Source organism: Maniola hyperantus, chromosome 4, assembly GCF_902806685.2.
Source record: "Maniola hyperantus chromosome 4, iAphHyp1.2, whole genome shotgun sequence".
In the NCBI taxonomy this organism is placed as follows: Eukaryota; Metazoa; Arthropoda; class Insecta; order Lepidoptera; family Nymphalidae; genus Maniola; species Maniola hyperantus.
Window position 1 is genome coordinate 7,948,484 of NC_048539.1, and position 15,044 is coordinate 7,963,527.

Below are 15,044 nucleotides of genomic sequence, written 5' to 3' on the forward strand. Positions count from 1 at the left end.
GTTGCCAACCACGCGCAACAGGTGGCACTACTTGTAAATTTTGTGGCCGGTCAGCAGTGTGACCGTTTGTGGCAGATTTCTGCCATTTGGGCAGATTTGGCTCCTAAATTTTAACTCTGGCAGAAAAAGCTGACGATTTAACAAAGTGGTAGATTGTGGCAGATTTCAAGGAAATCCTTATTATTTTTCTAATCTATCGCCACACTCACACACACACAGTTAAAGTATCAATTATTGTCGTGGCGCCTCCTGTTTATGCTTAGTTAGACTCGGCTTGCCGCCCGGGTTTGAGGGTTGAAACCAGAGACGTCACGAAGGCTAGTTTGTGAATGTTTGATTATGCACTCACCCTTGCTCGATGCGCAGTCTGCTTGCGCGTGCGACACCAGGTTAATGCGCCGTCTCCGCGGCACTGAGGCGACGGGCGAGGAAGCGGCCTTCCTCCCCGTCGCATAGGACAGAATCCACTGCCTCGCACTCTGTAATACATATATGGGACGGGCAGATTTCGCCTAGACGAAATCTGCCGGGGCTACTGTCTTCCTCGCCGCTAAGCGGGGAAGACCAGTGCTGACTAGCGCTAAATTAAAGGAGGAACGGTTCCATCATTAGCCCAGCCATTAGGATTATAATTGGGTCCAATTGACCTACCGCGTTTCGGTCAGGTAACTGGCTATTCGTGCCGGCTCAAAGTGCCACACCTTTGCTTGCTACTTACGCCGAGAGTTAGCCGGGGTCGTCACTGACGTCGAGAGCTAGCTGGTCTCGTCATCTGTATCGAGAGTTAGCGGTTCGACGCTAAGGCCTGCCACCCGAGGGCCCCTACGACTCTCGATACTGACGGATTACTTTCTCCCAGCCAAGTCCTGCCAACAAGGGTCCCAATGGCTCCCGACGCTGACGATTTACTATTCCGACTAAGGCCTGCCAATAAAGGGCCCTTACGACTCTCGACGTTGGCTACATGGAAACGTTCCTTATGCACACAATTAATAGCAATCAAATATAGTTACCTACTTATAGTTAGCCACTTACGAGTAATAATACAGGATGCGAGGCACCGAACTGATGACGGTGGGCGTGCTGTGAGGCGAGGCTGCCGTGCTCGGATCCAGTCAGTTAACAAAATGGTGGGCGCCGTGGTTCGAGGCTTCGACCACAGACAGTCGGCGTCGCGTTTCAAGTGTAGACCATTAGACCCACAGAGTAAAGTCACAGACAACTTACCATAGTATTTTAAGCGTCCGGCTCTGGATTCCTCTCCTTCTAATCTCGTTTTGCTCGTTATTGTAATTAGATATTATAATTGGATGATTTAATTTTACGATGATTACTATTTATATTTTGTACAATTAACTATTTCGCGACGTTCGTCGCGACACTCCCCAACAACGGAAGTTACAATAAGACGATAAGATTCTGCGTCCATTCCTTAATCTTCTCGAGGGCCCTGACAGCCGCTTCTCTCTTGGGTCTTGGCTCCTCGGAAGAAAGGTCTACTTCGTTTTCGTTAGTAATCTCCTCTGGCAGAAGTTGATCCTCTAACATCGTCTCATTATGGTCTTGTATGGTGTGATCATTTTCCTTTTCAGGTGCATCGATTTCACCACTACGTATCTCACTGGTTTCTCCAGTGGTTTCTTCGTGCACTTCTCTTGTTATGCGTTCGGAAGGTATATAGTTGTAACTTGGTCTAGGTTTGTCAGCTAGAGCGTGAGCTTCTTGTTCGTCCATTTCCAGTGGATATAAGTGTGAAATGGATCTAATATATTCGCTATTATCTACTTTTACTTTCGCTGTTCTGCTAAATCCATCCTTCCCCTTCATAAGTTTTGTTATTTTCCCAACTCGCCAGCTTTCCCGATTGGGATGTTCCCCCTTTATCTGGACTATTTGTCCTTCTTGAGGTTCTAATTTCGAAGTGACTCTTGGATCCCTATGTGAATGCTGGTATCTTTCTCGAAGGCTGAGAAGGTAACGATTAGAAAACATTTCTCTAAATTCTTCCTGGATTTTAAGAGCTCTTTTCCAACCTTTAACTAGTTCCCTTTTTGTAACGGTTCCTTCTGCTAAAGGTTCCTTCCGGGTATTCTCTACTGTTATACATTTTCCTACGGCCAAGAAATCAGCTGGTTTCAATATATGATCCAGCTCGGCATCTATATGGGTGAGTGGACGGGTATTTACCACGGCTTCAATTTCCTTCATTACTGTAGATAGTTCGCAATCCTTAAGACAGTGTTTTTGTAATGTTCTCTTCATACAGTGTTTCACAATGCCCATTAATCGTTCATAAAAACCGCCAAACCATGGTGCGAGAGCGGGTATAAATCTCCAGCGAATTTTATTCTCTATGCAGTAAGGTTTTGCTAAGATTTCTGACATCAATTTAAATTGCAACGCGTTATCTGAGGTGATAAGTGTCGGGAGACCTCTAGTGGCTATCATTCTTCTCAGGGCTCGAAGGCCTTCCTCCGCTGATAGATCTTGAACGACTTCCAAATGTATGGCTCTTATCGCTAGACAAGTAAACAAACAAATCCATCTTTTCTCTAAACCGTTTCCATTGTTTACTAAAACTGGTCCCAAATAATCAATTCCCGTGAACGTGAAGGGAGAGCTATAGTTAACTCTCTCAGGTGGTAGTGCGGGTGTAGGTGGTAGTTTGTATGGTCCTCCACCGTGCTTAACGCATGTTGGACATTTTTTCAACAATTTCTGTACTTGTCGTTTACCTTGTAGAATCCAATACGTTTCGCGTATGATGCTCAATGTGTGGTTAACACCCACGTGGTAATTTTTATTATGTGTTTCCATAATTATTCTGTTAGTCAATTGAGAGTCCTTAGGCAATAAGATAGGATATCTTTTATCGAACGACCAATTCGTATTTCTCATCCTTCCTTTGCATCTTAATATGCCGTCAATATCACGAAATAATCCTAAATTTCGACTTAAGTTTGTATCTTTCCCGTTCACTTCATCCTTGAAATATTCTTCTTGTAGTTTCTTTATTTCTTCTAAATAGGTTTCTTGTAGTTGTTCCTTTTCCTTTTCGTTTATTTTACATTGGTTATTAATTTCATCTAATCTTTTATTGCAATTTGCAGAAATTGTTTCATCCATTTCAACTTCCTCATCTTCACTTTCATTCGGAAGATCCTCCCGCGACAACAAGGAATTGGTATTTGTTGTCTTTTGTGGCCATGTGTCGCATGCTTGTAACAAATATTGAGGTCCAGCTAACCATTTCACTTTATCTTCACAAGTGCTGTAAGGTTTTGTTGCTACATCTGCTGGATTTAGTTCTGAGGGAACATATCTTATGATCAATTCTTTATTTCGTTTAATTTCTTGGATTCTCCTTGCTACGAATGGTGGTAAAAGTTTAGAAGACTTGCACCATCCGATTACAATTTGGCTATCGGTCCAAAGAAATTGATGTGTTACTTTTGCAGGAAGAAAGTTCCGAATAAATTTTATAAGACGACTTCCAATTAATACTCCGAGTAATTCTAATCGAGGAATTTTCAAATTATCCTGATCCTTTATAGGTACAAGTCTAGATTTTCCAATGACGAAACTGATCTTGTTCTCATTCACTATATATACAGTAGCTGCATAAGCTTTGAGAGACGCGTCGGTAAAGCAATGCAATTGAACATCGTTATTTTGAGCATTCGCCATATAACATCTGGGTATTGATATTTCTTTAATCTTGTCTAGTTGTTCACGTATTGTCGACCACTCTTCCTTCATCTGTTTTGAAAAGGTGGTGTCCCATTTAATTTTGGTTTTCCAAAGCTCTTGCAGAAATAATTTAGCAGGTAGAATATGTGGTGCAACAAATCCGCAAGGGTCGTAGATTGAAGCGATCACTCTCAATACTTCCCGTTTATTGTTCGCATTAGAGTCGATCTTGTATCTCAATTGAAGTAGATCTTCCTTTAAATCCCAATCAAGTCCTAATATCTTAACACGGATTTCCTTTGACGAGTCTGGGATTTGTTCCGTAAATTCGTAAGAATTAGAACTCCACTCCCTTAAGTTCATAGACATTTGTTTAAATGCTTCTCTGGAGTCGTTATACAATTCTAAAGCTTCCGCAACGGATGAACTACCAGTGACTAGGTTATCTACATATATATCGTTGGCTAGGTCTCTAACCTTCGGTTTGTCATCGTTTGACAGATGGAGCTTTATCGTGGCATTCAACAGAAACGGACTGCTGATAATTCCGAATGGCACGCGACAGAATCTCATGTAAATAATGTTATCTTCGGTTGGTGGTTTGTTAAGATCTTTGATCCACAAGAATCGAGTCACATCTCGGTCTCTCTCATGAAGTGCAATTTGTAAAAAAGCCTTTTCTACGTCAGCTGATAATGCGATTTGATGATATCTAAATTTTACCAATAATCCAGTCAAATCTTCTAACATCATTGGGCCACAATATAAGCATTCGTTCAGACTGTTGCTATCCTTTGTTTTAGCTGAAGCGTCGTATACAATTCTAATAGGTTTCTCCTTCTGGCGAACACAATGATGCGGCAAATAATGAACAGGGTGTTTTTCCTGGTTGGTGTGTTTCGATACTAATTCTATTACGCCTTTGCTAATTTGTTCCTTTAAGATGTTATCATATTCCAATAATGTGTTTGAATCGAGGCGCTTTAGTAATGAAACTAATCGACCGAATGATAGCCCGAAATTGGTTGATAGAGATGGAGGATATTCTGTCCATGGCCAAGATACGGTATACCTATTATCGATAACTTCGGTACTTTCATTGAAGGTTTTAACTGCTTCTTCATCGGCACTGATCTTAGGTGAGTCGGTAATTCCTATTGATTCTAGATCCCATAATGATTTTATGTCAACGTTGTTTAAAGGTAAATCTGGTTTATTCAGTTTCGTTTCTCCGCAAGACAGAAAGTAAGTAATTACAGATAATTCGTCTACTGGTTTTAAATTTGTCTCACCAGATAGTATCCACCCAAGTTTAGAATTTACCAGGTATAAGTTTTCTCTAATTTTAAGCTTTCCGGTTTTCATAACATTATGGTAATAATCGTTTCCAATCAGGATGTCAATCCTAGATGATAATGATCCGTCATCGGCTAGAACAGTCTTATTTTCCCAATGTCCTAATTCCGTATCGGGATATGGTACGCATTGCGATATGTAAGGAACGACGTTAGCGTAAAGTAATAGTGTTTCATTGGTTCTGGTTAAGAGTTTAATTTTTACTATGGGACTATCTATGATTTGAGGTGTTTTCGACCCAAAGGTAAATATAGAAAGTCTGCTTTCTTCTTCAATTGGAAGATTTAATTGTTTCGCGACTTCTCGTGTTATATATGTGCGCTGACTTCCTGAGTCTAATAGAATACGGCATTTTGTCTCCACGTGTCCTTCCTTTTCAGATTTCGCGTTCACAACTGCTGTTTGAAGTATAGTAGTACCTTTGGCGTTTAGCTGCATTAGAGTGTTAGTCGGTTCTATCTCCTTCGATAAAGTTCTAGGACAAAGTGCCCGATTATGTGATCCAATCTCGTTGCAGTGTGCGCATTTTGGTTTTCTCACACATGTCTTTACGGTGTGTCCTATGCGAAGACATGCGTAGCATCGGTTAATTAATTTATTTTTCCTTTCTCGTAACGTTGTAAAGGCTTTGCATTGATCGTTAAAGTGGTTCTCCTGACAGAAGATGCAGTGAAGTTTTCTTTTCTTTTCGTGTTGCCTTTCTTGGTTTCCTACTGGCTCTTCCCATTTTCTTTTGAATTGTTTCCTAAAACTTCTCTGACGACCTTGAAATAGTCCCCGATTTTTATCTTGTTTCTTTGTGGACATTTCTTTACTTGTTGGCCTTTTGGATTTTAATTTCATATTATTGTCGCCGGATGCATTCGCGTGTAGAGATTGGGTAGTGTAATTGTCTTCAGATTTTCCCTGGATAACTCTCTCTGCGTCTTCCCTAGCCGTGATAATGACTTCGAGGCATTTCCTTATCTCCTCGATGGACTCGGTGTTTATTTTCATTTTCATTTCGTAAATGATTTCTTGCGGGAATTTTTCCATGATTAGGAAACGTAGATGGTTGTGGTTTATGTCCTCGCCCAGCGATTTAAGCACCCTAAGGTGTCGTTCTATCTCGTTTAGTGTTTGTCTCACCTCTGTGACATTCATTGCGGTGGAAGCCTTGACACGATACAGTGCTGAGTAGTGTGCATCAATTATGTGGTTTTCCTTTCCATATCGATTTTTTAATGTCACTAGTGCTATACTGTAATTCTTGTTTGTTGTCTCTAAGCCTTCCACGATCTTCTTCGCTTCACCTTTCAATGAAGCTTTTAAATACAATAGCTTGTCGACATCGGTTAAGTTTCGTTTGTCAATATTTGAGCTGAATTGATCCCAAAATGTTGACCATTGCAGGATATCGCCGTCGAATTCCGGTAAACTCAGTTTCGGTAGCCGGCTGTTTAGATTCGGATTCGTATCCCTGTTGACTTGATTTTCTCGTTCAATTACTTTAATCTTTTCTTTAATTTTGACTTTAAGTTCACACAATATATCTTCGGCTTCTAATTGTACTGTAGATATCTCGGATATGTCATCAGGCGCAGGATCGTTGCTTAATCGAAAGTAGTTGGTCAATTCGGAGCTCAATCTATTTAACAAAGTTTGTAATTTCGAAGAAATAATTTCTGCTTCTTGTATAATCGTTGGAGATTGAGTGGTTGGATCATCAAGAGTTTCTATTATTTGAGATGCGTTGGTTGATAAATTTTGTAATTTTGTTTTCATTGAGTGCAATATCGCCAAGAGACTTTGATCCATCTTGTCGGTATGTTCGAAATATTAGTAGATAAAAGTTTCCTTTAAACGGGTTAGTTGTTTAAGGTTTTTTTTAGAATTTTAGTTGATGTCTTCGTTGTGACCGGGAACTTCGTGGCTCGTCTCTCTATAAATGAAATAGCACCGCTTAGGAGAAAAGCGAGAGAAAAAGAAAGGAAGCGGATTGGCCAAAACAAAAAAAAAATTTTTTTTTTTTTTTAATTTTATTTATCTGTGTCAGTATCGTAGATCTATTTTTCAAATGATCGTTCATCTTTCATTTATTTCACTTTAAAGTTCATTTAAAACTTCTATTTAGTTGTTGTGTTACATCAATGTCCTATGGTTTGAATATTCATGGTGACCCTTGTTCTATAAATCTCATATATTCATCAAATAATTTATCAAATAAATTTCAACGACTAGTTATAACGAAATAATTTTGTACCGTTGTTGTTGTAGAATGAAATTAATTAGTATCGCGGATAAAGTAAGTAACCGACTTTATCATAAATCAATTTCATAGTCCGGCCCTGTCGTCATAGTGTGACAACGACCTTATCAATAATTGTCAGTCATCTGCCCACAGATGTGTACACAATTCCACTAACATGCTAGAAGGGTTATGCCTACCCTTGCAACAAGATATAGAATGTAGTAAAATAGAGTAGCATTATACCTCTATTCAATAAACTTCTACAAATATTCTTAAATCTCTGTACATTCTACTGGCTTTTATTTCATGCCTAAGGTTCGCATTGCTAAACCGGGTCTCAATTTTAGTATTTAATCATCTCAGTTACTAGGTATGCGTGGGCACACACACTGTGTGACCATTCAGCATAAGCATTCAATGATTGACCCCTTCGTATCAAAATTGTATGATCATAGCAATCTCAAGTCGGGTAGGTATGTGTGTGTAACTATTTAACCGTTCTAGCAAGTCCAGTGTGAATGCACCGGCAAAGGTCAGTGTACTATCGCAGGTGACTGCTCTAGGTACCTATCGTTTATTGTTAATGTCCATATCACTTCACTGTTTCATTCATAAAATTTGTGAAAAAAAAAAAGAATTTCTTGCGCACCGAAACCAAGGGTTTTTTCACATTTATAACTGTTATACAAGAAACGATAACCTTTAGAATTGATTTTCTTTCTTACTAGGTGCGGAACCCTAAACACTTTTGAAATTGACTCATCTTTAAGTCTCAGTTGAATATGATATTACAATAATCTTAATTTGTCAGAAAGTTCATGCGAGCTCAAACTTTTATTTTAATTGATTTAGTCCCACATGGATCAACATAATTATAATAATTATTCCACTAAACTGCAGTAACAGTGTCACTTTATTGTGAATATAATAATTCAGAACATTGGTAATACCGTCGCATCTTTACAATTAGACTTTAACAGAGAATGAGGTTATTCTTAATTTTCGGTTTCCTTTATTCTATTATAGGACTATACGCACAGCATCCTCCTTTATTCTTCACATTAGGTAGGTACCTATCCTTTATTAAATTAAACATTGAACATTTGTCACTATTCACTACAATGTATTGTAGGTATTTATATTAAAACTGTCTAAGAAAACGTTAAAATCATCAGTGAAATGCAACATAACTTTGCTTATTTAAAGTAGGTATTAGAGTTTAAAGTGTTAGTTATAAGTAGAATTATTCATCACCTGTAGGTAGGTATCAAAACTCAATAGTAGGAAAAATATTTTTCATGTGTAGGTAGGTAGGTCATTTACGCTTAAAAATAATCATATTCAGAACAAATCACATAGCTACGAGAAAACAAGACATGAAAATAACCTATTAAGGTCTAATGGTCTTTGCCGCTCTATACGTGTCGAGACTTGTCGAGACATGTCTGATTTAGGTCAGTGCATAACAACATTCACAACTTATTTGACAACCCTCTTTCTTTTAGCATTTTTTGCTGAAAGCTCATTTACTGATTTATCAGATCCTCAGCATCTCCACCATGTCGTGGCGCCTCCTGTTTATGCTTAGTTAGACTCGGCTTGCCGCCCGGGTTTGAGGGTTGAAACCAGAGACGTCACGAAGGCTAGTTTGTGAATGTTTGATTATGCACTCACCCTTGCTCGATGCGCAGTCTGCTTGCGCGTGCGACACCAGGTTAATGCGCCGTCTCCGCGGCACTGAGGCGACGGGCGAGGAAGCGGCCTTCCTCCCCGTCGCATAGGACAGAATCCACTGCCTCGCACTCTGTAATACATATATGGGACGGGCAGATTTCGCCTAGACGAAATCTGCCGGGGCTACTGTCTTCCTCGCCGCTAAGCGGGGAAGACCAGTGCTGACTAGCGCTAAATTAAAGGAGGAACGGTTCCATCATTAGCCCAGCCATTAGGATTATAATTGGGTCCAATTGACCTACCGCGTTTCGGTCAGGTAACTGGCTATTCGTGCCGGCTCAAAGTGCCACACCTTTGCTTGCTACTTACGCCGAGAGTTAGCCGGGGTCGTCACTGACGTCGAGAGCTAGCTGGTCTCGTCATCTGTATCGAGAGTTAGCGGTTCGACGCTAAGGCCTGCCACCCGAGGGCCCCTACGACTCTCGATACTGACGGATTACTTTCTCCCAGCCAAGTCCTGCCAACAAGGGTCCCAATGGCTCCCGACGCTGACGATTTACTATTCCGACTAAGGCCTGCCAATAAAGGGCCCTTACGACTCTCGACGTTGGCTACATGGAAACGTTCCTTATGCACACAATTAATAGCAATCAAATATAGTTACCTACTTATAGTTAGCCACTTACGAGTAATAATACAGGATGCGAGGCACCGAACTGATGACGGTGGGCGTGCTGTGAGGCGAGGCTGCCGTGCTCGGATCCAGTCAGTTAACAAAATGGTGGGCGCCGTGGTTCGAGGCTTCGACCACAGACAGTCGGCGTCGCGTTTCAAGTGTAGACCATTAGACCCACAGAGTAAAGTCACAGACAACTTACCATAGTATTTTAAGCGTCCGGCTCTGGATTCCTCTCCTTCTAATCTCGTTTTGCTCGTTATTGTAATTAGATATTATAATTGGATGATTTAATTTTACGATGATTACTATTTATATTTTGTACAATTAACTATTTCGCGACGTTCGTCGCGACAATTATTAATCTTGGCAATCTATTTTCGTCCTTATTCAAGCAATTAGCAAGAAGTGAAATGTAAAAATTCTTAAATGTGATGGATGAATGCAATAAGAAAAATATATGAAAAGACATTGCTATGCTAGGAGAGTCAGACTCAGAATAATATTAATAATTAATTAAAAAGCAAATTCGTAACGTTTTTTTTTCTTTTTAAAAATTACACGGTAATTTACACGGTATTCTTTTAGCTCATCCACCGTAATTTAATCAAGAAACACCGTATTTTTAACCTTACAACACGGTAATTCTTGATTTACATATGGAAACACTGGCACAGTCACAAATTGTCAAGTCTGTGGTCTGTGTCTATTAAAAATTATTTATTTTCAACCACTTTTTTCGAGGTTTTCCATTATATCAAGGTGTTTATGTGATATTTTCCAACGACTTGACTTTGTTAGTTGGATTTTGGTGATTCTGTTATAGTGAAGTGACTTGTGCTTTATTTTGAACTCTGACAACTCTACCGAGCAACTTTCTTTATTTCTTTGTACCTCTTTAGCTATTCGAAACTGCAAAGTATGGATTTACAGTGCATTGTGATTTGTGCTGATCTGGATGTGATGGAAAGTACCTAACTAATATAACCCCGACTACGTTTCTCGGACTACGATTTGCTGTAATAACAGAAAAAAAGTGTGTGCCCAGTTATAAAAATAAATAAAAGATTAGGTATTACCTTATTTATGTGTTTTATTGAAATTAACCATAGAAAAATAGAAATAAAAGAAAATTTAAAACCTATATATAGGTACCTATCTAGGTAGCGTATATACTGTACCTATAGGGATTAGTATATATAGCAGATCCTGTAGTTGCAACTCAGCTCAATAGATGGCGTTACCAAAAAATAGGGACTGATGACTCTATACCCGTATATTCAATGTACTCTATGGCCGTGGTCAATCGTTCAGGCATGAATCGAGTCATAGAGTACATTGAATATACTGGTATAGAGTCATCAGTCCCTATTTTTTGGTAACGCCATCTATTGAGCTGAGTTGCAACTACAGGATCTGCTATATATACCAATACCTATCCATACTAGACACCGTAGGTACCTATAATATAGGTACGTATGTATAATATACAGATTTTCTTTTATTTCTATTTTTCTATGGGTATATGTCATTAAAACACATGTATGGGATAACAATTATTTATTTCTACGCCTTTTATTACAATAAATAAATGATTCCTCTTGAATTTTGTCTTGCTTGTCATAATCTTTACTGATGCCACCAATGATATTAGAAGAAAATAGGTAGATACGTTATACGCGGACCGCAAGTGGCACGTTAAAACTAAGCTAATTAGCAAACCTGAGCTCAGTCGCCCGCTGGCGTCGCGCTATCGATGACGTCGTTGATAGTAATGTGTATTTTGTTTTCGTCTCCCAAAACAACCGAAAATGCCGTCGTGTGTGATGAGATTCCGCACAAACTACACAAGCAAGGTTTCCAAAAGTCAAGGAATCACATTTCATTCGTAAGTAAAACTATTTCTTTTATATAATTCGTATTTTTCACTTATTTAACAATAACAAACTCGTGCACGTTCGTGTAAAATGCAACTCATTGCAATTTGTACCTTATGTCACATGCCATAAGTACGTATCAAGTTATCGTTGTACGTATTTTAAAGTTTCCGATCAAAGAATATAAAATAAACAGATAGGTCTCTTCTGAGTATTGACAATTCAAATAGTGTGCATATTTCCTGTTTTAGGGAAGGATAAATTAACTATGGTCTAACATCTTTTTACGGTCCACTGCTGGGTCTCTTCATACAATGAGGGAATTTTGGCTATGGGTATGTAGATTGTGTAATAGTAAATATTTTCAAAAATAAAAAATATTTTCATTTCACATTTTATTCCTTTACCTACCTTCCCGCGGCTTCGTCCGCGTAAAATTTAGTAATTTTATTTCGACTTCTTTTCCATGTATGGGAGCCCCCTTTATTTAATTTAATTTAATTTTTATTATTTTTATTATAGCGGCAATAGAAATACATTCTGTGAAAATTTCAACTGTCTACCTATTACGGCTTACGAGATACAGCCCGCTGACAGATGGACGTACAGACAGCGGAGGCTTAGTAATAGGGTCCCGTTGGCACCCCTTGGGCACGGAACCCTAAAAACGAGCGGAACCGCGGGAAAAAGCTAGTTCGTAATATATTAAATACCACAGTATAAGGTTTTTATTTTACTATACAACTACAGTGTAGGCATAAATCGGCATTAGCCGAAAAGACTTTACTGTTTTTTTTTCTTTGGAGTTTCTAGTTTACCGTCTCGTCCCGTCTCTTTTACGCTCGCATTATTAGGCATATATCCGTCCTTCTTCCACTCTTCTGTGCAGGACGAGGTAGTGCAAAATATAACCGTCTCTTTTTCGTGCGCAACTGAAGCTGAGGTTATTAGTTCACCGTCCTTTACTCTCTGTTGTGTGAGGTTAAAATACTATCTATGCGTTTATGTGTGTTGAGTCTTTCGGCGCTGACGCAGCGTGCCATTAATAAACATCGAATTTGATATAAGTAACCTATCTACCTATTTTTCTTCTAATATCATTGGATGCCACTTAATAATTTATTAGTAGACTTACACCAATTATAAGTGAAAAATCTGCACGAAAAATCAAAAAAAAACTCAATTAAATCATTTTTGTGTTGTGGACAATCAATAAAATTAGAGTCTGCTGATACATATAGCAATGTTTTACTGTAATTTTTTAGATTTTTGATTTGGCTTTTATATTTTAAAACATTATGGATCACATCCTGTAAACATGAAAAAAATATTTTCATATTTATTGTTGGGTATGACAGATATTTATTGTTGTTGTATTCCCTACAAAGTATATAAGTATTTTCTGTTTCAGTTCTCGTGAAAAGTTGGTTTTCACAATGATTGCAATTTTTTATTATAGATCGGCTCTTTCTCAATAAATACCCAGTTACATACTCTAGTGGAGCCTTTATCGTGGGATCGTTTTCTTTTTCTTTATAGTCAATTATTACGCCATCATTTATGTCTTTCAAATCGATTTCACTTATTTCTGATATTTCATTTTGTTTTTGGAAGAACAATTCGGCAAATGTATGGAACATTGAACAAAAATCTTCCTCACAATTTGAACCTACTGCATAGTTGCTACTTAAATTATTTACTAATAGTGAGGCAAATGCAGCTTCAAAAGCAGCACACGTAGGTGAAACATTTCTTATACCATGACTACGTATGCTGCCAAAAAAATTCTCTAATACATCTTGGTTCAGATGCCTACACCACAAAGATTTTATTTTATATTCAAGAAATAATTTATCTCGTAGCAGCTCCATATTTTCTACAGTATGTAACCAGTTATTTATTGACGGCACAGTACCAGCAGACCCAGTGGCGGATACAAATTTCATCGATTTTAATATCCTTTTTGATTGTGTCCACACATTTTTGTGCAGAGAATTCGGTGTGACACTTTTTAGCAACGGTTTGCCACTTCGGGACTTTGAATTTTGGAAACTTCCGTTCATTGAATCGAACAAATTATCCACAAAGATTATCAAGTCGGCTGTATCCTTCGCATCTTCAGGCAGTTTTCCATTCTCTGAAAAAACAAAACCAATTTGGTACCAAACCAATCTAAGTATGAGTTTCTATTTATTCAACATAAAATGCTTATCTTACAAATAATAACTAGATTAAGCATAATAATATCTATAATATAAAAATGAATCACCAAATGTGTTGGTCATCGCAAATCTCGAGAACAGCTGAACCGATTTCGCTAATTCTTTTTTTATAATATTCCTTGAAGTACGAGGAAGGTTTTTACGGAGAAAAATTTAATTCAACCTCCCCCTCAATTTTCTAAACTCCACCCGAGCAAAGCCGGGGCAGCTCAGCTAGTATTCAATAAGACTTACCGGCTAAATACCCCATGGTTTTACCAACTGTTTGACTAAACAATTGGGATGCGTATTTTACTTTCATTTTTGGTATTTTATCTTTATTGCAATGGTTTTCAGTCAAATTTTTTATAAGTTTTAATCCTTTATAAGATGGGTTATTTTCATACAGCATTTTTATATGCTCCCACTTGGCAATTTTTTCTTGACCATTCATTACATATTTTAAATTTTTTGTAATAAGATTATTTCGTAAACCTTTTAATAGATGCGGGACATCATATAAGGGTATAATACACTTCCCTTCGACTTCAAATATGGAATGTTTCAATGTTTCATTTTTTCTCAAATATTTTTGTCTAGTTTCTTCTATTAAGGTGACGCTGGATGCACGTCCGAACTGCTCGGCCCACGTGGGTAACCTGTATTGCTATTTCACCTAACATTGTGATAGAAAGAAATAGACTCAGTGATGAGCAGTGTAGCGAGTGCATGCGCTCACACTAGCGTCCGGATATATTGATGATGGCACACAGATAGTTGGACAGATGTCACCGATGAATTTTTGTAAATATATGATTTATGAAGGAACTACTTATTTCAATTATTATTGTATAAGATTTTATGGAAGAGCGGGGTCGCCTGCCACGAGTACTCGTAGCAATACTAAAACAGTTACTGGGATGGTCCCAATTACTACGCACTATGTGAAATTGTTTTACCTACTGAAATAAATATTTTTGAATTTTTTTTTGAATGATAATGATTACCTACTTATCTTTTGATGAATACTATAAAATCTCACTTACATACATACCTATTAGGTAACTACTGCCTCAGCGTGTATAAACAACTCGTATATATTATAGAAATCCATACTTCTATGAAGTGTCTGTCTGTAATTTCGAAATAACTACCGCAAGCTCATAATATTGTTATTTGAACTGTACCATAACAGCTGAATCAAACGTTTTTAAAAACTGTCTGTCTGTCTGTCTGTTTGAACGGGCTAATCTTCGGAACGGCAGAACCTATTTTGACGGGACTTTTACAGACAAGTAGAGGATTAACAAAGGATACTTTTTTAACCGACTTTTAAAAAA

General features: G+C 38.1%; 1 protein-coding gene and 1 long non-coding RNA gene across 5 annotated transcripts; one reads left to right on the forward strand and one right to left on the reverse strand.

The window, feature by feature from the left end:
• Positions 1-349: 349 nt before the first annotated feature.
• LOC117982007 (uncharacterized) lies at positions 350-9,980 on the reverse strand. Of its 4 annotated transcripts, none has more exons than XM_069498258.1 (3): positions 9,829-9,980; positions 1,036-9,080; positions 350-479 (listed from the first exon to the last, which is right to left on the reverse strand). In XM_069498258.1, the coding sequence occupies exon 2, from the start codon at positions 6,841-6,843 to the stop codon at positions 1,399-1,401; it is 5,445 nt and encodes a 1,814-aa protein (XP_069354359.1). In that variant the 5' UTR covers positions 6,844-9,080; positions 9,829-9,980; the 3' UTR covers positions 350-479; positions 1,036-1,398. The 4 variants fall into 4 exon arrangements, with proteins under 4 accessions (XP_069354359.1, XP_034824176.1, XP_069354358.1 ...); XM_034968285.2 differs by having other exon boundaries at positions 1,036-6,967; positions 9,637-9,980; XM_069498257.1 differs by having other exon boundaries at positions 1,228-9,080; positions 9,637-9,980.
• Positions 9,981-11,274: 1,294 nt separating this feature from the next.
• LOC138402236 (uncharacterized) lies at positions 11,275-11,894 on the forward strand. The gene is made up of 2 exons (XR_011236647.1): positions 11,275-11,514; positions 11,755-11,894. It is a non-coding gene; the product is annotated as an uncharacterized lncRNA (long non-coding RNA).
• Positions 11,895-15,044: the final 3,150 nt, after the last annotated feature.

Excerpts from the sequence above, each read along its gene's own strand:
- LOC117982007 (XM_069498258.1), bottom strand. The coding sequence starts at position 6,843 with ATGGATCAAAGTCTCTTGGCGATATTGCACTCAATGAAAACAAAATTA.